The sequence below is a fragment of the Coregonus lavaretus genome (assembly GCF_964263955.1).
Source record: "Coregonus lavaretus genome assembly, chromosome: 26".
In the NCBI taxonomy this organism is placed as follows: domain Eukaryota; kingdom Metazoa; phylum Chordata; class Actinopteri; order Salmoniformes; family Salmonidae; genus Coregonus; species Coregonus lavaretus.
This window is the reverse complement of record NC_140013.1, coordinates 14,099,926-14,125,427: the sequence shown is the minus strand read 5'-3', so window position 1 is coordinate 14,125,427 and position 25,502 is coordinate 14,099,926. Positions and strand designations below refer to the sequence as shown.

Below are 25,502 nucleotides of genomic sequence, written 5' to 3'. Positions count from 1 at the left end.
TGTGTGTTTGTGTGTGCGTGTTTGTGTGTGTGTGTTTGCGTGTTTGTGTGTGTGTGTGTGTGTTCAGGTGTGGGAGGCCCTGGTCACCCTGCTCTACTTCCCAGTGTGTGTGATCCTGGCCTGGATCGCCGACCGCCGCCTGCTCTTCTACAAGTACATGGCCAAGCGTTACCGCGCTGACAAGCATGGCATCGTCGTGGAGACGGAGGGGGACACAACCCCGAAAGGCTTCGAGATGATTATGGACGGAAAGTTCCCTCCTAGGGGAGGAGTGCTGGGAGTGATGCCCAGTGAGAACTGCCAGGATGGTGCCAACAATGCGGCGGGCGCCGTGGCCTACCTGCCCAACTCCAACAGCACCATGGTGACTGTAGAGAATACCAGGGAGCTGGACGAGAGCCGCAAGGAGGTGTGAGAGAGAGAGAGAGAGAGAGAGAGAGAGAGAGAGAGAGAGAGAGAGAGAGAGAGAGAGAGAGAGAGCAGAAACAACACAATTAGACCCAACCAAATCATGAGAAAACAAAAAGAGAATTACTTGACACATTGGAAATAAAAAAATTTTAAACAGTGAACCATGCCAGCCAGGTTGACCTAGCACTCTCTCTCAGGCTCTCTGAGTCTCCAGTAGTACAACAGGTGTGGTGAGAGAGCGAGAGAGAGAGGATACTTTTTTGTCTTTCTTTAATGGTACATCCTCATTTCATTAAAACCTAGCCCCCCCCCCCCCCCCCCCCCCCACCCCACCCCATAAAATAAAAAAATAAAAAAATATCCCCTGTACTGCATACTCACCTTTCCCTATACCCCACGATACAAAAACAACACCACACATCACAATAACCCAAACCTCACCACTTCTACAACCGTATATCCAGACCATCTTCCCCAGCTATACAGACAGCTCCCCCAACACACCATATCTCTTGAAACATCTCCACACTTTTTATAATTTTATAGAACTCAAATTCCACCCTAAGGCGCGCAGAGACCATCCCATTAAATAATAGTAAAGGGTCTGTTATCCCTCCACCTTTGACCCTGTTCCTCCTTGTTATCCAAATAGCCAACTTTGCCTGAGCAAACAGAAAATTCAACAACACACATTTAACCTTTTCCTAATTTGAATACCTGTATCCCATTATAAACATCCGGACAGTAAACTCCACCCCCAACCTCTCACACAGACATTCCAACAGAGACATTAAAGGCATTAACCTGGCGCACACAGAAAACATATGAATCACAGTTTCACTCATGACACAGAAAGGACACCCCTGTCCGACTCCCGGTTCAACCCCTGCCAACCAGCTGTTAGTGGCCAGGGCTCCATGTAAAACCCTCCACTGGAGGTCTCCTGACCTCTTTGATACTGGAAGTTTGTAGAGCCCCCTCCATCTAAAACCCACCATACTCTCCGCCCCACATACCCCCTGCCACTGATGTGCCTTCACTCCTGTTAGGCTCCTGATGTTCCTTACCTTAATACAGAGGTTGTATAGGGCTTCACCTCCTACCCCTTCAAACTCCCCCAGGCTCGGAGTGTTAAAATCTAACAAGTCCTCCAGACCCCCTTGCCAGTCCCCAGTCTCTGCCGTCACATGCAGTGGCGGAAACATTGGTGGCCCCTCCCACTTTGGCCGCTCAAACACCCCCTTTACCGGCTCAGACAGTACCTCCTGGACTTCCCCCAGGAATTTCTCCAGCAGCCTAAGAGATGTTAGTCCTGTTTGTTGTGCTAGGACTTCTGGGGTTTTCCACCCCTCCTCTCCCAGCAGTCGCAGGTCACCCAGCCTTAGTAATCCCGCTGCCATCAGTCACCTCTTCGGGGTGGCCGACTGAACCGATCTCAAAAGGATTCCTGGGTTGTGGAAGATAGGCTCCTCCCACACCCACAGCCCAGGCTCCACACCCCCTTCTCGTGTGGGCCTTAGTAGCTGCTAGGCCCTCAGCACCGCAGAGTAAAAATCAGAGAGTCCTGCTGTACTCAGCCCCTCCAGCCTCATGAGGAATAGCTGCCGGTCCAACCCTAATCCGCCAGCTCTCCTCAGCAGCGTGCATGCTAGCTCCCTCCATCCGACATCAGTATGGTACAGCAGTCTCTGCGCCGCCTTTAGTCGGAATGCAGCCACCCTGCTCTCCAGTTCCACCAGGCCCTGTCTTCCTTCATTTATGGACATATACAACACTGCCGCCCTCAGCCAGGGATGGCCCAACCAGAAAAAATCCACCAGCTTGCGTTGCAGGTCTGCGAGCCTCCTGACCCACCTCTCCGAGCCCAGGTACATCCCCAAAATGTTAAGCCCTTCACAACCCCACTGCAAACCCCTTGGAAGCAGAGGAGGGGCCCTATCCTCCCATGCCCCACATAACAGAGCTTTGCTTTTGCCCCAGTTTACCTTAGCTGACGAAGCTCTCTCGTACACCTTCAGACTATTCTCTAGTGCCTGCATATCCTCACCATCCCTGACCATAACAGAAACCTCATCTGCATACGCTGACACTGCTATGCCTGTCCAGCACACTCCCTGCAGTCTCCTGCATAGCAGGCCCAAAAAAGGCTCAATGGCTAGTGTATATAACTGCCCTGATAGAGGGCATCCTTGTCTAATGCCCCGCCTCACCCAGACTGGCCTACTGAGCCCCCCTCCCACCTTAACCATACATGATGCCCCAGCATACAACATCTTCACATAGGCCAAAAAACCTTTCCCCAAACCCAAACCCAGACATCACATTAAACAGATACTCATGGTCCACTCTATCAAAAGCCTTCTCTTGATCTAAAGAGACCAGACCAAAGTTCACATTAGAACCTCTCCACAAATCCAACATGTCCCTGATTAAGAACAAGTTGTCCGTGATTGAGCGTACTGGTATGCAATATGTCTGGTCCTTGTGTACTATAGAGTCCAGATGGGACTTTAGTCTGTTAGCGAGGACCTTGGCAAATATCTTGTAGTCCGCACAGAGCAATGCCACAGGCCTCCAGTTCTTAAGTTCACACAAGTCCCCCTTTTTGGGCAGGAGAGTCAGAGCCGCCGCCGGCAGCTAATCGGCAACTCTCCTACTCCGACCACTCACGCAACACGCAAAAGAAGTCCAGTCCAATTATTCCCCAGAATTTTTTTGAAAACTCCACTGGGAGTCCATCGACCCCCGGTGCACGGCCGGGGGACATCTGGGTTACGCCCTCTTCCAGTTCATGGGACAACAGGGGAATGTCCATTTCATCCCTCTGTACCTTAGAGAGCTTAGGGAGTTTGGCAAACAAAACCTGAGCACACATAGGATCACTCAGTTCTGCCCTATACAACTCAGTATAAAACTCCACAGTCCGCTCCCGCATCCCCCCCACCACAGAGGTCACCCGCCCATCCGAAAGCCGTAGACAATGCATACCCTTGGCTTCACCGCTCTGTCTTTCCAAACCAAAGAAGAAGGAGCTGGGAGCATCCATCTCCTTGAGCATGGAGAACCTAGCTCTTACAAGTGCTCCCTTTGCTTTAACCTGGAGAAAACTGCCCAGGTCCCTACGTAGTTCAGCTAAATTAGCCTGGAGGCCTACATTGCCTTGCCCCACCAGCTCTACCTCCATCTCACTAATACTACGCTCGAGTTCCCCCAATACTCTCCTAGCCTCTGAGGATGAGAGAGCTGTATACTGTTGGCAGAAAAGCCGAATTTGGACTTTTCCCACATCCCACCATTGACTCAGAGACTCATACTCTTCGCTGCCCCCACCTTTCCCAAAAAGTCTGGAAACCTGAGCAAAAAGTGGCATCTTGTAAGAGCTTTACATTAAACTTCCAATAGGATGCCTGCCGAGGCCCTGGTGAAATAGACAGCCGAGCCATGGTTATGTGATTATCAGAAAAACCCACCGGGAGAATGGTAGCGCCCAACAGCCTATTGCTCTGATTCCTGGACATGTACAATCGATCAAGCCGGGCTGCACTCACCCTAGCCCCAAAGACCTTCACCCATGTATACTGTCTTGTGTTGGGATGTCTAGTTCTCCAAACATCCACTAGGTCAAACTGATTAATAATGTCCCTTAACACCCCCACTGAACCTGAATGAGGCTCCTTCCCATTTCTGTCTTTCGTAAAATCCATCATACAGTTCCAGTCCCCGCCGACCACCATTGTCTCCTCAGGCGATATCTGTGAGAGTTCCTGTCTAAGACACCCAAATAGAAGCCCCCTCTCTCTCCCCGTGTTAGGCCCAACACATTTATAAAGACAAAACCCCTGTTGTTAATTTCTGCTTTTACTACAAGCAGTCTACCCCTACACATCTCTTTTGAGGAGCAGATTTTTACAGACAGACCCGGTACAAAAAGGACTGCCACCCATGCACTAACATTTGTCCCATGGCTCAGCACACTTGCCCCTTTCCACCAGAGCCCCCAATTAACTTCATTCACCACATCACTATGCGTCTCCTGCAGAAACAACACCTGTACTTTTTTTTGTTTTACATATTCACCCAACACACTCCTCTTTCCCGCATCTCTGGCGCCATTAATATTAAGCAAGCCTACCCAAAGAGTCTCCATAAGAAGTAGGAAAAAAGCCAGCAAAGAAAGAGACCAATAGCAAAGCTCAAAAAGCCCCAGTGCCAGAAAGAAAACTTTCATCTAAACAGTGTCTGAAGGTAGACTTTTACACACGGTTGTGACCCACTTCCTCAACCTAAACCGTTTCCTGGGTGAGAGGACACCATGCCCCTCATTTTTCATAGTATGTTGTACTGATCTTACAAACTTTCCCGGATCGCAAAAAAAAGCCTCAAGATTTACTTTTTTCCCCTTAGTCTCATTCTGGAACCTTGACAGTTCCCTCACCGTGTACTTTGACCCCTCTGACTGACTGGCTGTCAGCTCTGGACCCATTGAGGAGGAGTCTGAAAAGAAATCCTCCTCATCGTCTTCCTCCTCAGACTCACCTTCCTCCTCCTCATCTCCATCTCCCATCCTGACCACCTGCTCTTCCTCACTAGTCGGAGCCTCCCCCTCAGCACCAGGCAAAGGTTCCTTGGTGCCTTTCACCACACCAGCCTCTGCCCTCCCACCTCCTTTCTTCTCCCCCTTTTTCCTCTTCCGCTTGACACCCTCCTTCACCCCCCCAGTCGCTTACCCTTCCCCACAATACACTCCTCATCCACTAGCATAACCTGACTAAGCCCAGCCTCATCTACACCACCATCCATGACATGACTAGACCCCGTCTCAGCTACACCACCATCCATAACATGACTAGACCCAGCCTCATCTACACCACCATCCATAACATGACTAGACCCAGCCTCATCTACACCACCATCTATAGCATGACTAGGACCAGCCTTAGCTACACTACCATCTGTCACATGACTAGGCCCAGCCTCTGCTGCCTGCGTCTCATGGCCCCCTGCACGTTGACCTCGATTTCCCCCACTGGTGCTTGAACCCTTACCTTGTCTACGGCTTTTATGTGGGCACGCAAAGCTCTTATGCCCCACATCCCCACACTCAAAGCACTGTAGACTATCTGTGCTGGCAAAACCTGCGTAGAGCCCCTCCCCATGCCTCACTTTAAAATGCACATTTAACTGTTGCTCATTGTTATTCAGAAACATGAACACTTGCCTCTGGAATGAAACAACATGCTTGACGGCATCTGCCTGAAAACTTGCAGACAGTACACGAAAAGAGAGAGAGAGAGAGAGAGAGAGAGAGAGAGAGAGAGAGAGAGAGAGAGAGAGAGAGAGAGAGAGAGAGAGAGAGAGAGAGAGAGAGAGAGAGAGAGAGAGAGAGAGAGAGAGAGAGAGAGAGAGAGAGAGAGAGAGAGAGACAGAGAGAGACAGAGAGAGACAGAGAGTTATAGAGGATACACTCATCCCATTCATGCACACCCACATAGGCCCTCTCAGGAATAGATATAGGCACATTAGGGTTAGAGAGAGTAAAAAGAGAGAGAGAAAGAGATGGAGAGATGAAGAGGATACACCCATCAGCCAATACATGAACACCCACATACTGTAGTTACTCATCTCAACCACACATACAAACACACTCAAGCAAAGGAGACTATTAAGAGCTACAAACGTGCTGAACCTACAAGAGTTACAAACCTTCTCTCTGTGTCTGTGTCTGTCGAGGTTGTGTCTGTGTCCCGCTTTTTCACCCCCTGTTCCTCTGCCCCCAGGTGATCCGCATCCTGAAGCAGCTGAAACAGAAGTTTCCGGACAAGGAGCTGGATCAGCTGGTAGAACTAGCCAACTACTACGCCCTCCTCCATCAGCAGAAGAGCCGCGCCTTCTACCGCATCCAGGCTACACGCATGATGACCGGCGCCGGCAATGTGCTCAAGAGGCACGCCGCCGACCACACCCGCCGCGCCGCCGCCGTGGACGAGGAAGTTGTCTGCGAGGACGACGACCTGACCGAGTGCAGCCGCCTGGCATTTGAGAGCACCCACAGCCAGTGCATGGAGAACTGTGGTGTACTGAGGCTGGCTGTGGTGTGTCAAGGGGGCCTGGGGGAGAGCACCTTCTACGTGGACTACAGGACCGAGGACGGCTCGGCCAACGCCGGGTCCGACTACGAGTACAGTGAGGGAACGCTGGTGTTCAAACCTGGAGAGACCTGCAAGGAGATCAAGGTGAGGGATCAGTGGAAGGGGAGGAAAGGGAACAGTAACATACAGTTCCAATCAATTATAGCAAGAAGCGTTGCACAACTGTGCTGCCTAGAAGATCCCCAGCTAGGTCGTTAGACCTGCTTGTCGTGGACAGATCAGGACGTCACATAATGGAAGGAGCAGAAAACAGCAGCAGAAACCGAGTACTCTCTGAATTAGCACCTGCCAGAGTCCTCTCTGTCCCGGATCAACTGTCTCATATTGTCTTTGAGGAGCCAGTAGAGCTGGAGAGTCTTCTGGAAGCTAGAGCACATTAAAGTCTGCCTCTTCATCCTGACTGACAGTGAACATGACGTGGGAGAGGGGAGAGACGGTGAAAAAAGGAGGAAGTGGGCTTTGAAGTATTTTGTCCTTGGAGAGGATGTTTCCCTCTTTGAACTCATAGTTTTCATGTCATTTCATGTTCACACTTAGACAGAGGACAAAGATAATGTGTATTTCTGGATAGCAGGAGGGATGATGAGGAAAGGGAGAAAACAAGAAATGTGAAGAGAGCGATAGAAAGAGAGAGAGTTAGGAAACAACTCAATTGCGTTATTTCATAACAGTAGCTAGTCAACCATTAGTCATGAATGAGTGACTACAACAATCAATCCCCTTGTGTCCCATGTCTATGACCATCAGTGTGGTTGATTTGATGCATGTCTCAAGCGTTTATGGTCTATAACAGCTGTCACTTTCCATCTCCACCCCTCCTCCCTCCATCCTACACCTTTCCCAGGTCGGCATCATCGATGATGACATCTTCGAGGAGGACGAGCACTTTTTCGTGCGGCTGCTCAACCTGCGCATCGGTGACGCTGAGGGGATGTTCGAGAGTGATGAGCCAGGTGCGGGACCCAAGGGCCGTCTGGTGGAGCCACTGGTCACCATGGTGACCATCCTGGACGATGACCATGCTGGCATCTTCACATTCCGTGATCGGCTGGTGCGCGTCAGCGAGAGCGTTGGTACCATGGAGATCACAGTGGTGCGGAACTCGGGTGCCCGCGGCACAGTGATCCTGCCCTATCACACGGAGGCGGGCACGGCGAAGGGAGGCGGCGTGGACTACGAGGACACTCAGGGAGAGCTGGAGTTCTCCAACGACCAGACAACGTGAGTAGTGATGGACGGACAGAAAGGCAGAAAGGCAGAAAGGCAGAAAGGCAGGCAGGCAGGCAGGCAGGCAGGCAGACAGACAGACAGACAGACAGACAGACAGACAGACAGACAGACAGACAGACAGACAGACAGACAGACAGACAGACAGACAGACAGACAGACAGACAGACAGACAGACAGACAGACAGACAGACAGACAGACAGACAGACAGACAGACTCCCTACCCTACTTCTACACATCTACTCTATTTGTTTATTGGTTGCTTCCATTTCATCCACTCTCCTTTTTCCATCTATCTTCCTCTTTTTCCATTCCACTCTCCTCCCCTCCCTCTTTTCTTACTCTCCCCTACTCCCTCATTCTCTCTCTCTCCCTCCCCCTCCCTCCCCCTCCCCTCTCCCTACTCCATGCCAGACACTGTTCTCCATTATTCATCAAGGCCAACTGGGTGGGAGCTTTAGCTCATCAATGGCTTGAGTGTTTGTGCTCAATTCATAACCAATCCTGTATTCACACTGCTATGTGTTGCTGGCTTAAAGTAGGCTACACCATGCTAAATTACCACGCTATCTGTATTCATGTCTCAGTCTGATCTCTTTCTGGTTCTCTTTCTCTCTCGCCACAAATCTGCACAGTAATGGTAATTTGAACATCTTGTTTATTTCTCATTCATCTCTAATTTCACTGTCATCTTGCTGTATCCATCCTTCCCTTCTTCCTCTTTCTCTTTTGTCTCTCATTCTTTATTTTCTTTCTCTTGCTCTTTTCTTTCTTTCTTTCTTTCTTTCTTTCTTTCTTTCTTTCTTTCTTTCTTTCTTTCTTTCTTTCTTTCTTTCTTTCTTTCTTTCTTTCTTTCTTTCTTTCTTTCTCTCTCGCTCTCTCTCTCTCTCTCTCACTCTCTCTCTCTCTCTCTCTCTCTCTTTCAGCCTCTCGTCTTCCTGTATCTACAGATGTAGGATCTTAATTTGATCACATTGTTGCAGGAGAACAAGGTTTCTGAAGTTTGTAATTTCCACTTTGAAATTTCAGACTTGATTCTCAAAAAAATATTTATCAACCCCTACAAAAATGTCCATTAATTATAATTCAAATAATAATTCACATTTCCTGTTGCTGCAAGATTGTTTTCCTGCTGTAGCAAACTGGCTCAAATTAAGATCCTGTATCTGTATCTCTCTCTTCTCCCTCTTTCTCTCTTCTCCCTCTCTTTGTTTCTTTGTTTCTTTGTTTCTCTCTCATCGCTTGTTTATGCTTGCTCTGCCAACAGGTAGACTGTTGCTGTGGTGACATTTTCAGGACTAATGTGCATAATATTCCCCCTCCTCTCCTCCTCCCCTTCATCTCCTCCTATTTCCTCTTTTCATCAGCCACTCCGCATCAGCCTGTGTAAAAGCTGACGGGATGCAGTGGACCCAATGGGTTAGGGCCAGTGGGGTCCCCAAGAGAGGCTGAGGCTAAGGTTGTACAGTAGTAGGTACAGTAAAGGACCTATAGAAGGTAGTACAGTAGGTAGAATCACAGGATGGAAGGAGCTAGGATGGGGGTTGGAGCAGTGGTTGAGGATTGGGTCACAGTAATAGGGGATGATATACAGCAGGGGTGACGCCCCTCTGTGTTGCAGACCCCTGGGCGTCCCCTCACTGCCTGGTGTGCATGTCTGCATCTGAATTATTCAGCCGTGGAGTGATCAAATATTGACGTGGGCCCTCTGTAGTGATTTAAGTACAAGCTGTGCCTGTTAATATGTCTGGGGCGGCACCGGGGAGGAAGCCATCGTTTGTCTGGCTTTGTGCGGCTCCCCTCCCTGCCTTTTGCACGATGGCTGTACGTGGAGTACGGTTAGCTCATCGTGCTGGAAAGAGAGCCTTGTGGCTCTACATTAAGGATAAGATTGTGTGTGTTGACCTCAGAGATGTTGACCTCTGATACTGACCTGTGTGTGTGTGTGTGTCGGTGTGTGCAGTCAGACCCTGCAGGTGAGGATCATTGATGATGAGGAGTATGAGAAAAAGGAGAACTTCTTCATCGTACTAGAGGAACCGCGCTGGCTGAAGAGGGGAATCTCAGGTGTGTGTACTTGTAGTGTGTGAGTGCGTGTGCGTTTGAATGTGTGTGTATTTGTGAGTGTGTGTTATGTGTCCTATTCTCCTTACCATTTTCCCAATATCAGCTGAACCTAAGTGAACCATGCCAGCCAGGTTGACCTAGCACTCTCTCTCAGTCTCCAGTAGTAATAATATGCCATTTAGCAGACGCTTTTATCTAAAGCGACTTACAGTCATGTGCGCATACATTTTTACGTATTGGTGGTCCCGGGGATCGAACCCACTACCCTGGCATTACAAGCGCCATGCTCTACCAATTGAGCTACAGAGGACCACAACAGGTGTGATATGAGAGAGAGAGAGAGAGAGAGAGAGAGAGAGAGAGAGAGAGAGAGAGAGAGAGAGAGAGAGAGAGAGAGAGAGAGAGAGAGAGAGAGAGAGAGAGAGAGAGAGAGAGAGAGAGAGAGAGAGAGAGAGAGAGAGAGAGAGAGAGAGAGAGAGAGAGAGAGAGAGAGAGAGAGAGAGAGAGAGAGAGAGAGAGAGAGAGAGAGAGAGAGAGAGAGAGAGAGAGAGAGAGAGAGAGAGAGAGAGAGAGGTTTCAAGAAAATAACATGTTTTACTGAACTGAGGCACTTAGAAGAGAGTTCACAATGGCCGTCGTGACATCAGAGCTCTTACTTGGTGAAATCTCACAAGGCCAGGGAAGTGTAATGGTGTGATAGCATGTCATACTGCACTTTGACTTGTACTGTACTGACTGTTCTGTTCTTTCTTCTAGCCCTTCTGCTCAACCAAGGTAAGACCATCAGCAACTTGCTTCACATAACCAGCCTAGAAACAGCAGACATAGAAAATGTTATTACCCCTAAAGGCCCAAGGGGGGAATTGGTTTAGGTTCAGAATCATCCATAAAAACAACAGCAAACATGAGTTGGTACACTATAGAACAACATCAATTTAAGGGTCTATGAAGAACCATAAATGGGATGGCTCTTTGAAGAACCATACAAAAATCCCAAACCAGAAATGTTTCGGCCCTCCAGGACCAGAATTGAATAGCCCTGCTGTAGAGTTTTAAGCCTTATTTGCATATTTCCCAGGGTGCCTTTTGAGTGAATGTTAGAGTTACCAGTACCACCCATGACTGTGTTTGCTAGTGACAGAGACATGATTGTTGAATTCATTTTTTTTTAGTCCTGTTGCTTTCATCAAGTAAGATCCTAAGTGAATACGTTGTAATTAAAATTACATTCTTTAAGACAAGACAATACAATACATATTTCATAAGGCCTTCTTCTGAGGGCCTAGTTTTACCCTAATCTTGGCTTGCAAAGTGATGTGTAATTCCAATTGGAATCCAGCCAAAGTGGGGATATCCAACATTTTGAATTTTATTCACCCACAACCTGCTTTCAGAATGACTGCCAGGGTTGGGAAGACTAAGATATTAGACTACCTTAAACATCTAAACTGGAACAACCATTTCAGTATCGGGTGCAATAAATCCAAGTAACAGATTGGAATAGTTTAGAAAAAAGTATGTTATTTATATTATACAGTCATGTGCGCATACATTTTTACGTATGGGTGGTACCGGGGATCGAACCCACTACGCTGGCGTTACAAGCGCCATGCTCTACCAATTGAGCTACAGAGGACCACCAAGGTGGACTTAGCAAAAATGATGTTGCCACAAGCAGCACAGCAGATATTGAGATGAGTGAGATGCAAGACTTTACTCTCACACAGTCACACAGAGTATCTGCACATGTGCACGGGTTCGCTTCACGCTCTTTCACAGCGTGGGAGCCACTGGACAAGCGGATAAATTGAGCCTTGCGCTTTACGCTCTTAGTTGTTGCGGAAATTGACCCACTATGCTGTTTACTTTCTGCATCTACATCATATCGCCGAGTCTACCTTTTAATGAATCAATCAATGTACATGCAAAAACATAGATATTGAAACAAACAATTCTAAAAATCAACCTGCAATAGAGCATGCTGGGAAATATGATAATAAAGGATGTGGTTTTGGTTCAACTCTGGTTATTAACACCAACACTGGGGTTCTTTTACACCACTGGGTGTTAATTTAACTCTTTACAGTGTTCATTTAACTCTTTAATCAACACTAGTTAACACTGGCCAATTTCCTGTATGCTATGAAAGGGACACGTCTGCAGGCTTCCATACATTTCAAGAACCTTTTAGAATTCTGAAGAACCGTAGATGCCACGTCAAGAACCCCAAACTTAACTCAAAGGTTCTTTATCGGGCAAGAGTTCTCCAAGGAACCTTAAGAGGACCTGATCGCTCCATAAAATGCATCACTCTTACATCGATTTGTATCCATCCCTGGATAAATATTATATAGATATATCTCGCTCAACTGTCCTCTCTTGGATAAATATTATACTGTTGTTCTACAGTAATCTAACAGTGTCCCATGCCACACTTTATTCGAATACACATCTTAAGGAGGTGTTGAAGAGCCCTACCCAATCAGGGTCCATATTCATAAAGCGTCTCAGAGTAGGAGTGCTGATCTAGAATCAGTTTTGCAGTTTAGATCATAATGAATAAGGTTATATGAACAGGGGGGCCTGATCCTAGATCAGCATTCCTACTCTGAGATGCTTTGTGAATATGGGCCCTGAGCTGACGATGCAGTAATGTACCCACAGTAACCGCAGACCAGCAGTATACGTCATCATCATTAGAGTGTATTAGTATTTAGTATTAGTATTTAGTATTTATTAGGATCCCTGGTGTAACCCTGTTAGAGCAACACGGTGAAAGAGCTGGAGCTTTGGGGGAGTACAGTGGGACAGTTGCCATGTGGTGCCTGGCAGCGCTCTACTCCTTCCATAATTACAGCTTGTGCTTTGAAGGCAGAGGAGAGGAACTAAAAGAGGAATAATATCTGCCCACTCACCACGCGGCGACGATGACACACAAACAAAGCTTCCTGTGCGTCTTCGCGGCTCACCGTCTTTGTTGTCCCTCCAATGAAAGGATTAGTAATTATATGCTATAAGTAGACAGGGAATATGATGCTGAATGGAAGCAGGGAGAATGGGTTTAGCCCAGCTGTTTATAGTGTGCTTGAGGTGTTATTTTAGATGGGGCTTTCTGATGGCCCTATTGGTCCACCTCAAGAATATTTGATTGACAGCCACTAAATCACACTATTGGAACATTGGTCTCTGCCCACCTCAAGTCAGCATAAATCTACCCTAATTTCCACTCACCTTCTGTCTGTTTCTTTCTCCATTTCTTTCTCTAACAAAATTACAAAGTTACATCTCCCAGTCCTACTTTCATCTTCTCATGAATCTACCCCACTAATCTCTCCTTATCTCTTCTCTTTTTCCCTCTTGCTTCCCCATCACACCCACACATTCACCACCAACCTCTCATCTCTCCTTCTCTCTGACTGTCTCCCTCCCCCACTCACACACGTCTCCACATACATGGGCTAATACACATGAGTGATATACTGTATGAAGAAGAGATAATGCTGACTCAAACTCAATTATTGAAAGGACTCTGGCCTTGAAAGATCTATTTGTGAGGCATGTTGGCATGTTTGAGTTACAATTTCTCTCTCTATCTCTTCCCTCACCCCCCTCTCCTCTCTCACCCCCTTCACTGTTCTATCTATCTCATCCCTCCTCTCTCCTTCTATCTCTTAGAGGATCCTGATGGCCAGATGAGTGCAGAGAAGGAGGAGGCGAGGCGCATTGCAGAGATGGGAAAGCCCATCTTGGGAGAGCACAGCCGGCTGGAAGTGGTCATTGAGGAGTCTTATGAGTTCAAGGTATGTAGCCCCTCTTCTCCCCTGCTTCACTCTATTGGCCACATCAGAGCTCAGTATATGTATCAAGCATCTCAGGATCTAGGATCAGTTCCATCATGTCCATATCATCTTATTCATTGTTATCTACTAGGCAAAACTGATCCAAGATAACATACAGCCCCAGAGCCACACAGTGGATTAACACCAACCATTCTGAGGACAGACATTGAGCACAGTGGAGGGTCGTTCCACTTCAAAAAATCCAATGCAAGTTAATGGTACCAATATTAACATTTTCACGCTTCGTATCCAAATAATCTATAAGTAACATTATTGAGTTACACAATCCATTTTTAGATACTTTAGGATGATTTGGGCATGAAGCGTGAAAATGCTAATATAGGTACCATCGACTTGCAATGGATTTTTTGAGGTGGAACGACCCTCCACTGTGCTCAGTGTCTGTCCTCAGAAGGGTTGGTGTTTAAGCTAATTGATTAATCAATTTTTCATCAAGTGAACCAACGGTTGTGACGGATGACAGCTAGCTCATTGAAGTCCTATATCACCATGCCTAGGGATTTAATCCACTCAGTCCGTGTGCCTCTTTTGACTTGATAAAGATTAATTTATTATTTACAATAAGATTGTGCTTGTCACTCATCATTTGTAGTAGCACAAAACAAACACAACAGGTAATTGAACTCTCAAGTAATTTCAATGACTGGAACTTGGCTTTATGAAATCCTAGATCAATGTCACATAATTTAATAGCATTGTTTGCTCTATGGATGGGTGAATGGATATGCGCAAAAAAACACAAAAAAGACCAGTGAGAAATGTTTACACAGGTGATGACGTTTCCACATTTAGAAAACAAGAAGTAAACACTACTACCGCTGAGCATCACATACTGTATGCCCAGGCAGCTCCTATATCATGGCAGTCAAAGAGTACTTTCACATCAGTGGAGGCTGGTGGGGGGAGCTATAGGAGGGTGGGCTCATTGTAATGGCTGGAATGGAATAAATCGAATCTTATCAAACAGGTCAAACATATGGAAACCACATGTTTGACTCTGTTCCATTGCTTCCATTCCAGCCATTACAATGAGCCCGTCCTCCTATAGCTCCTCCCACCAGCATCCACTGGTTTACATGTGCACTAATAATTCGATATTAAACTGATTATGGTAGTAGGCCGACAATGGCAATAGTCATGTAAACACTTACTCTGTTTATCTTCATCCGGTGTGATGTCAAATCGAAGTAAACATACACCGATTAAACACTGAGCAATCTTTCCAATTATTAGGACATGTGAACTTAATCATTGTTCTAGCGGTGCATTTCATCTACGCATTTATAACCTGGCTTCTGTGGTAGAACGTTTATTTACCCCATCAGGTAGCCTGACATCAGGTAGCCTTAAACATGATTATTCAGAAAATCGTTCTTCTTGCAAAGCATGTAAATATTTTAAAGAAACTATTATATTAATCATATATATATAATCATATTATTGTGTGCATGTAACCATACTCATTATTAAATATAACAGTATTTCCCAGTTTTCTAAAGGCTGATGTCCATCGCCTATAGTCCCCAGTCTTGCAGAGGTTTACCCACAGTGGTGAGACCTTTCTATCCAATGAAACCTCCTATCCAGTTGGGTTTAGCTAGGGTGCTTCATAGAATGGTTTTATTGGTTTGATTGAGTAGGAGGAAGTTACAGTTTGGTACAGTCGGACTTGAGTGCTGGATATGATGCTTTCCTTTACTGTCTGAGTGGATCCCAGGACTCAGCATGTGGTTTGCTGTGCTTGCTTGGGAGGAGTGTCCTTATATACAGATGTGGCATCGTGTGTGTGTGTGTGTGTGAGTGGTTACAGTGAAACCAAATACTGCTATTGAGAATTCATATGACCCCAGAAATGGACCCCAGAAAGAGTAGCTGCTGCTATCGCAACAGCTAATGGGGATCCTAATAAAATACCAAATATTACTGCACTTCTCATGGTAACGATGCCACTGTCTCTAACTCTTCTAGGCGTTCTTCATTAGAGTTCCGGTCACACAAATGAGTTTGCGTTCTTCTCTATAATAGGACGTTGACAATGCCCTCTTTGTTTGTGATTGGCAGAGCACCGTTGACAAGCTCATTAAGAAGACCAACTTGGCTCTTGTGATTGGCACTCACTCCTGGAGGGAGCAGTTCGTGGAAGCTGTGACTGTCAGCGCAGGTCAGCTTTTGTTTTTTTTGTGTGTGTGTGTGTGCGTGCGTGCGTGTGTGTTTGTGTGCGTGTGTGTGATTTCTATTGAGTGAGAGAAAGATGAATAAGGTGAGTCTCACTGTTAACATTGTATTATACACATACACTGACTAGAGCCATAATGAAGGACTTTACAGCTGCTTTATGAATGTAATTACTCGCTCATGCATTGAATAGCGGTCTGAGGGCTTTTTGTCCAGAGCCATAATTACATCAGATATTTGGAGTCCTTTATTCTTCTTCCAAAGAGCAGCCAAGCTTTTCATTTAGGAAGTGAGTGTTAGCTTGCTTGTTAAGTGTGACATGTAACATGTGAGGACACAGTCCCTTCATTTCGGAACCTCATTATAACAGGAAATAACTTGTTTGAAAGGTGATAATTGCAAACCATCAGACTTCATATAACAAGGTTTCTGTAATATTTATGTTGGTAATATCTATTATAAAATGTAATAGTGACTTTAGAAAGCAAAGCTTTCTTCCACAGTGTTGAGATAATGGGAGAGATGTCTGTGTCTGGTGTAATAGCGCTCCCTGGTGGACAGTTATATTCATTACAGACAAACATGTCTCACCGTAATCCAAAAATACACAAAGTAATACACAAAACGTGGTGGGTGTGCGTGTGTGTGTGTGTGTGTGCGCGTGCGCGTGTGTGTGTGCGTGTGTGTGTGTGTGTGCGTGTGTGTGTGTGTGTGTGTGTGTGTGTGTGTGTGTGTGTGTGTGCGCCAGTGAAGGCTCCTCAGAAGAGGAAGGGGAGGACCATCCTCCTGAGTGAATTTAATAAAAATAAAAATAATGAAGCATTAAAAACGTTATCCTTTTTAGATAATATTATACTATAAATATACTCACATGTCACCAAACAATTGATTCAAACACACTGTTTTGCAGTGGTCCACAGTAACCTCAACAGCACTCTGTAGGGTAGCACCATAGTGTAGCTGGAGGACAGCTAGTTACACAGTAATAATGGCAACTTCCGGAGGACGTCCTCCAACCTATCAGAGCTCTTGCAGCATGAACTGACATGTTGTCCACCCAATCAAAGAATCAGAGAATGAATCTAGTACTGAAAGCATAAGCTACAGCTAGCACTGCATAAAATGTGGTGAGTAGTTGACTCAAAGAGAGAGAAAGATAATAGTTCAACAGCAAATTATTTTTTTCAAAAATGAAGGAGAAGCGAGAGAGAGAGAGCGAGAGAGAGATAGAGAGCTAGCTATATTTCGTTGTATTTTTTATTCACTTTCACTTACTTAGCTAGCGAATGCAGCAAGCTAGTTTAGCCTACTCAAACACCCAGCTCAAACAAAGAGGGATGCTATGTTAGCTAGCTGTCTTGGCTATCCAACACGAACTCTTCCAAGTCAAGGTAAGCTTTTGGTTTGATTAATTTATTGCCACCGGGGCCCACTGGTGTAACTGCTAAACTGCTTGCTGACTGTACACTGTACTGCATGATTGTAGCGGGTTTATTAACGCGTTAGTTCTAGTAGCTATGTTGACTATGTTCCGTTAGCTAATTTGGTGACAATTATGTAGGCTGTGTGTAGCGGTTAGCTTTTATGATATGAAGGTTTGGCTTGGAAAGTTTTTTTTGCCTGGTCACAGACAGCTGATGTGTTGTGCACTGAAGTCCACAAGCGAAGGGAAAAGGTGAGAGGAGGAGAGTGCGTAGATGTGAGAAGGAATATACAACGAGCAAAGTGATCATGCTGTTTGTATGTGGCTGCTATGAAAGTGAACTGTGTTTGCGTGTGATCATGAGTGTATTCATTCCACCGATTCTGTTGAAAAATGTTTCTTAAACAGAAGCAAATGGAACGAAACGGGGATAAACATACCTGAAATTGTCCAATATAAACTGTCGTTTGCAACTGTTGGACTAATCAATACACCCTAGATCAGCTAGATGCAAGCATTAGTGTGCAAGGCGGTACTGAATGTGTCACTGTCTGTCACTTTGATTAATCTAATTTTTCTCTCGACCTGTACATCTAGGTTGTAAACTTTCATAGGCTAGGTTGTAGCAATCTCATGATGGGTATAGGGAAAAGTTGAGTATCATGTAGTAGCCTAAACCTATCGATGTTACGTTGAGCTGGGTGAATGGAATATGAATGACAGTCATCCAATATGCTGTAATAGATATAAGGCCATGCTCATAAAATTATTTATTGTCCTCCCTCATCTTAAATGGCACAAACACCACTGGTGTGCACCTGTGTATGAGTGCATGGGTGTGTTTGTGTATGTGTCTCTTATGTTTTACTGTGTCCCAGGTGATGGTGATGACGATGACGAGGAGGGGCGTGAGGAGCGTCTGCCATCCTGCTATGACTACGTCATGCACTTCCTGACGGTGTTCTGGAAGGTTCTGTTCGCCTTCGTTCCGCCCACCGAGTACTGGAATGGCTGGGCCTGCTTCTTCGTGTCCATCTCAGTCATCGGCATCCTGACTGCCATCATTGGGGACCTAGCCTCCCACTTCGGCTGCACCGTGGGCCTCAGAGACACTGTCACTGCCGTGGTGTTTGTGGCTCTGGGTACCTCCATTCCTGGTGAGAGATGATATTCACTACAAGTCAAAAGTTTGGACACACCTACTCATTCAAGGATTTTTCTTTATTTAATTTTTTTTTTACATTGTAGAATAATAGTGAAGACATCAAAACTATGAAATAACACAAATGGAATCATGTAGTAAACAAAAAAGTGTTAAACAAATCAAAATATATTTTATATTTGAGATTCTTCAAATAGTGTCACGAGAATTTCTATCTCTAATCATTACTAAGCTTTGAATAATTCCCAAAGGGTGTAAGGCTGTCACTATACCGATGTGGATGTGGTGGAGTCAAGCGCAGGAAACAGAGGTTAGTCCAACAAGACTTTAATAGTCTAAATAACACGAGTAGAAAACCCCGACCTCGAAAAACACGAAGTGACGTGGGAAAATTACGCACACGCGTAAAACACTAAACATGAAACACAACGGAAAACAAAAGCACGTAGCATAGACAAAGTGGCAACAAAATAACAACACACAATTACCCTAGAGCAAAACAAGGAACTTATAAGACACGTAATCAACACCCAAACAGACACAGGTGTGACAGACAGACAAAAGCAATCAAATACAGAAACATAGAGCGGTGGCAGCTAGTACTCTGGGGACGGCGAACGCCGAAGCCTGCCCGAACCAGGAGGAGGAGCAGCCTCGGCCGAAACCGTGACAGTACCCCCCCCTTGACGCGCGGCTCCAGCCGCGCGCCGACACCGGCCTCGGGGACGGCCAGGAGGACGCGGACCCGGGCGTGTGGGATGCCCACGGTGAAACTCAGTCAGGAGGGATGGATCGAGTATGTCCCTCCTGGGCACCCAGCACCGTTCCTCCGGACCGTACCCCTCCCACTCCACGAGATACTGGAGACCACTCCTCAGGCGCCTCGAGTCCAAGATGGTCCGGACCCTGTACGCCGGGGCCCCCTCGATGTCCAAAGGGGGCGGAGGGGTCTCTCCTATCTCATCTTCTTGGAGTGGGCCAGCTACCACCGACCTGAGAAGAGACACATGGAACGAGGGGTTAATATTTTTATACTCAATTGGCAGTTGTAACCTGTAACACACCTCGTTCAATCTTCTCAGGACTTTGAAGGGCCCCACAAACCGCCGACCCAGCTTCCGGCAGGGCAGGCGGAGGGGCAGGTTTCGAGTCGAGAGCCAGACTCGATCTCCCGGTGCGTACACCGGTCCCTCACTGCGGTGGCGATCGGCGCTCGCCTTTTGTTGACGGATGGCACGCTGCAGATGGACATGGGCAGCGTCCCACGTCTCCTCCGAGCGCCGAATCCACTCGTCCACCGCAGGGGCCTCGATCTGGCTCTCGTGCCACGGTGCCAGGACCGGCTGATAACCTAAAACACACTGGAAAGGTGTTAAGTTGGTGGAGGAGTGGCGGAGAGAGTTCTGGGCCATCTCTGCCCAGGGGATGAACCTCGACCACTCCTCCGGCCGGTCCCGGCAATAGGACCTCAAAAACCTACCCACATCCTGGTTGACACGTTCCACCTGCCCATTACTCTCTGGGTGGTACCCCGAGGTAAGGCTTACCGAGACCCCCAACCGTTCCATGAACGCTCCCCAAACTCTGGAAGTGAACTGGGGACCTCGGTCAGACACTATATCCTCGGGGACCCCATAGTGCCGGAACACATGGGTAAATAGGGCCTCAGCGGTTTGTAGGGCAGTAGGGAGACCCGGCATGGGAAGGAGACGACAGGCCTTGGAAAACCGATCCACAACGACCAATATGGTGGTATTCCCCTGGGAGGGGGGTAGGTCTGTTACGAAATCCACCGTTAGGTGGGACCATGGTCGTTGTGGAACGGGCAGGGGATGTAGCTTACCCCTGGGCAAATGTCTAGGCGCCTTACACTGGGCACACACCGAGCAGGAGGAGACATAAACCCTCACATCCCTAGCTAACGTTGGCCACCAGTATTTCATGCTAAGACAGTGCACGGTCCGGCCAATACCTGGATGTCCAGAGGAGGGTGATGTATGAGCCCAATAAATAAGACGATCACGGACCTCGAGCGGAACGTACGTCCGCCCCACAGGACACTCGGGGGGAGTAGGGTCGGTACGCAGTGCCCGCTCGATTTCCGCATCGACCTCCCATACCACCGGAGCCACCAAACAAGATTCCGGCAATATGGAAGTAGGCTCGTTGGACCTCTCCTCCGTGTCATACCGCCGGGACAGGGCGTCTGCCTTACCATTCTGGGACCCTGGGATGTATGTGATCTTAAAAACAAACCGGGTTAGGAACATATTCCACCTAGCCTGACGAGGGTTCAATCTCCTAGCTGCCCGGATGTACTCCAGGTTACGGTGATCAGTCAGAATGAGGAAAGGGTGTTGAGCCCCCTCAAGCCAATGCCTCCACACCTTTAGGGCTTGGACTACGGCTAACAGCTCCCTGTCCCCAACATCATAGTTGCGCTCCGCCGAGCTGAGCTTCTTAGAGTAGAAAGCACAGGGGCGGAGTTTAGGTGGCGCGCTGGACCGTTGTGACAGGACTGCCCCAATACCGGTCTCGGACGCGTCTACCTCAACCTGGAATGGTAAAGAGGGATCCGGATGCGCCAGCACCGGAGCCGAGGTGAACAGGTTCTTCAGTTTGACAAATGCCCTGTCCGCCTCAGCCGACCACTGCAAACGAACCGGACCCCCCTTTAGCAGGGACGTAATGGGAGCTGCAACCTGTCCAAAACCCCGAATAAACCTCCGGTAGTAATTAGCAAAACCCAAGAACTGCTGCACCTCTTTTACAGTGGTTGGAGTCTGCCAATTACGCACGGCCGATACCCGGTCTACCTCTATCTCCACACCAGACTCGGACAACCGATAACCCAAAAAGGAGACGGACTCCTGGAAGAACAGGCATTTCTCTGCCTTGACATACAAGTCATGCTCCAACAGTCTTCTCAACACTCGGCGCACCTGGGCTACATGCTCGGCTCGAGTAGCAGAGTACACTAGGATGTCGTCGATGTAAACTACTACCCCCTGCCCATGCATGTCCCGGAAAATCTCGTCAACAAAGGATTGGAAGACTGAAGGAGCATTCATTAACCCGTATGGCATGACGAGATACTCGTAATGACCCGAGGTGGTGCTAAATGCTGTCTTCCATTCATCCCCCTCCCTAATGCGCACCAGATTGTACGCGCTCCTGAGATCCAACTTTGTGAAGAACCGCGCTCCGCGTAATGATTCCGTCATCGTCGCAATCAGTGGAAGTGGGTAGCTGTATTTAACTGTGATCTGATTGAGACTACGATAATCAATACACGGGCGCAATCCCCCGTCCTTCTTCTTCACAAAGAAGAAACTCGAGGAGACTGGGGAAGTAGAGGACCGTATGTATCCCTGTGCCAAGGACTCGGCTATGTATGTCTCCATAGCCGCTGTTTCCTCTTGAGACAGGGGATACACATGACTCCGTGGAAGAGCCGCTCCTGTTTGGAGATTTATCGCACAGTCCCCCTGTCTATGAGGAGGTAGCCGTGTTGCCCTCGATTTGCTAAACACGAGTGCTAAATCCTCATACTCGGGGGGAATGCGCAGTGCGGGCACTTGGTTCGGACTCTCTACCGAGGTCGCCCCTACGGAAACACCTAGACATCTCCCTACACACTGGGCAGACCACTCCATAAGAGCCCTCTGTTGCCACGCTATGGTAGGATCATGGGTGCTTAACCAGGGAAGGCCCAACACCACGGGGTACGCAGGAGAGTCAATCAGATAAAACTGAATGATCTCCTCATGACCCCCCTGCGTCGTCATCGTCAGTGGTGCTGTGACCTCCCTGATCAGGCCCGACCCCAACGGCCGGCTGTCTAAGGCGTGGACAGGAAATGGAGCTTCTACCGGCCGAAGGGGAATTCCTAACCTACTACAAAATGCCCGATCAATAAAGTTCCCAGCTGCGCCTGAATCTACTAGCGCCTTATGCTGGGAATGAGGTGCCACCTGTGGAAACCTCACAGGAATACTCATGTGACCAACAGAGAGCTCTGGGTAAGTGGGGCGCCTACTCACCTGAAATGACTCCCCAGTGCGTGGCCTGTTGTCACCTCTCCCAGGAGACCCTCCCCAGCACCTGGCCGCAGTGTGTCCTCCACGACCGCAGGTGGTGCAGGGGATGGCCCCCCTCGGGTTCCCTCTCCTCCTCTCTCTAGCGCCAGCACCCCCGAGCTCCATGGGAATCGGCTCGGGGGTGCTGGAGGGTGGACTGGACGACCCCCACTCGGGATGTCCGCAGGTAGCCAGCAGGGTGTCCAGACGGATGGAAATGTCCACCAACTGGTCAAACGACAGGTTGGTGTCCCTGCAGGCCAGCTCCCGACGAACGTCCTCTCGTAGACTACACCGGTACTGGTCGATGAGGGCCCTCTCATTCCACCCCGCATCCGCCGCTAGTGTCCGGAACTCCAGTGCGAACTCCTGTGCGCTCCTCTTCCCCTGTCGGAGGTGGAATAGACGCTCTCCCGCCGCTTTCCCCTCAGGTGGATGATCGAACACAGCCCTGAAGTGGCGGGAGAACTCCGCGTAGGTGATGGTTGCGGCATCTATTCCCCTCCATTCGGCGTTGGCCCACTCCAACGCCTTGCCGGAGAGACAGGAGATGAGGGCGGAGACGCTCTCGTATCCCGAGGGCGCCGGGTGTATGGTGGCAAGGTAAAGTTCCACCTGCAGGAGGAATCCCTGACACCCGGCTGCAGAACCGTCATATGCCCTCGGGAGCGAGAGCCGAATGCCACTGGGTTCCGGTGCTGAGAGAGGAGGACTACCCTACTGATGATGTGTTGTTGCAATAGTAATCCTGCTCAGTACGAGAGGAACCGCAGGTTCAGACATTTGGTGTATGTGCTTGGCTGAGGAGCCAATGGTGCGAAGCTACCATCTGTGGGATTATGACTGAACGCCTCTAAGTCAGAATCCCCCCTAAACGTAACGATACCGTAGCGCCGCGGATCTTCGGTTGGCCCGGGATAGCCTGCCTCTTTTGGCAGGTGAGTAGAGCCGTTCGTGACAGGGCTGGGGAGCGGCCGGATGAGTTGTCGCCCCTCTCCTGATGCGCACCGCATGTTTGTGGGGAACCTGGTGCTAAATCACTCGTAGACGACCTGATGGTTAGTTTTACCCTACTGATGGTGTGTTGTTCTGTCACTATACCGATGTGGATGTGGTGGAGGAGTCAAGCGCAGGAAACAGAGGTTAGTCCAACAAGACTTTAATAGTCTAAATAACACGAGTAGAAAACCCCGACCTCGAAAAACACGAAGTGACGAGGGAAAATTACGCACACGCGTAAAACACTAAACATGAAACACAACGGAAAACAAGCACGTAGCATAGACAAAGTGGCAACAAAATAACAACACACAATTACCCTAGAGCAAAACAAGGAACTTATAAGACACGTAATCAACACCCAAACAGACACAGGTGTGACAGACAGACAAAAGCAATCAAATACAGAAACATAGAGCGGTGGCAGCTAGTACTCCGGGGACGGCGAACGCCGAAGCCTGCCCGAACCAGGAGGAGGAGCAGCCTCGGCCGAAACCGTGACAAAGGCTCTGGTTTAATAATGAATTAAACATTTTTACCAGTCTTCAAGAATCAGTATGTTTATTCAGAGAGCACTCTGCCGCCAAAAACACACACACACCCTTTTTATATGCCTTCACACAAAGGAACTTTGCTCCGCCCACCTTTAGGCGGCCTGCACATTTCCACAGTATAGAATGATTAACCAGTTTCTAGGTCTCCTTCCTCCTGGAATGTTTGTCTCAGCAGTTTCTAACCCCCTCCTCTGTTAGTGGGTTTATTACTACCTTATAACTCTAACACAGTTTACACAGTCATACAGTATCGGGGTGGAACAATTTTAGTCATTACCATAAACATACAAATTCATCTATCAAATAGCCACCCTTTGCCTTGATGACAGCTTTGCAAACTCTTGGCATTCTCTCAACCAGCTTCACCTGGAATGCTTTTCCAACAGTCTTGAAGGAGTTCCCACATATGCTGAGCACTTGTTGGCTGCTTTTCCTTCACTCTGCGGTCCAACTCATCCAAAACCATCTCAATTGGGTTGAGGTCAGGTGATTGTGGGGGCCAGGTCATCTGATGTAGCACTCCATCACTCTCCTTCTTGGTAAAATAGCCCTTGAGGTGTGTTGGGTCTTTGTCCTGTTGAAAAACAAATGATAGTCCCACTAAGCCCAAACCAGATGGGATGGCGTATCGCTGTAGAATGCTGTAGGTAGCCATGCTGGTTAAGTGTGCCTTGAATTCTAAATAAATTACAGACACCAGCAAAGCACCCCCACACCATAACACCTCCTCCATGCTTTACGGTGGGAAATACACATGTGGAGATAATCCGTTCACCCACACTGCGTCTCACAAAGACACGGCAGTTGGAACCAGAAATCTCAAATTTGGACTCCAGACCAAAGGACAAATTTCCACCGGTCTAATGTCCATTGCTCGTGTTTCTTGGCCCAACCAGGTCTCTTCTTATTATTGGTGTCCTTTAGTAGTGGTTTCTTTGCAGCCTGATTCACACAGTACTCTCTGAATAGTTTATGTTGAGATGTGTCTGTTACTTGAACTCTGTGAAGCATTTATTTGGGCTGCAATTTCTGAGGCTGGTAACTTTAATGAACTTATCCTCTGCAGCAGAGGTAACTCTGGGTCTTCCATTCCTGTGGCAGTCCTCATGAGAGCCAGTTTCATCATAGCGCTTGATGGTTTTTGCAACTGCACTTGAAGAAACTTTAAAAGTTCTTGAAATGTTCCTTATTGACTGACCTTTATGTCTTAAAGTAATGATGGACTGTCATTTCTCTTTGCTTATTTGAGCTGTTCTTGCCATAATATGGACTTGGTATTTTACCAAATAGGGCTATCTTCTGTATACCACCTCTACCTTGTCACAACACAACTGATTGGCTCAAACGCATTAAGAAGGAAAGACATTCCACAAATTAACTTTTAAGAAGGCACAC

General features: G+C 47.8%; 1 protein-coding gene across 4 annotated transcripts in view; it reads left to right on the top strand.

Moving 5' to 3' along the window:
* The window catches only part of LOC311101627 (sodium/calcium exchanger 2-like), a gene marked incomplete at both ends in the record, with an annotated part of 34,309 nt that overhangs the window by 5,519 nt on the left and 3,288 nt on the right, over window positions 1-25,502 (top strand). Inside the window, 8 exons of one of the 4 annotated variants that reach the window (XM_084142754.1) lie at window positions 68-409; window positions 6,189-6,644; window positions 7,405-7,781; window positions 9,752-9,855; window positions 10,612-10,629; window positions 13,531-13,655; window positions 15,777-15,876; window positions 18,192-18,470. In XM_084142754.1, the coding sequence (XP_083998880.1) occupies window positions 68-409; window positions 6,189-6,644; window positions 7,405-7,781; window positions 9,752-9,855; window positions 10,612-10,629; window positions 13,531-13,655; window positions 15,777-15,876; window positions 18,192-18,470 (1,801 nt within the window). Of the gene's footprint in view, window positions 1-67; window positions 410-6,188; window positions 6,645-7,404; window positions 7,782-9,751; window positions 9,871-10,611; window positions 10,630-13,410; window positions 13,656-15,776; window positions 15,877-18,191; window positions 18,471-25,502 lie in introns of all 4 variants that reach the window. The other 3 variants (XM_084142757.1, XM_084142755.1, XM_084142756.1) reach the window with 3 other exon arrangements.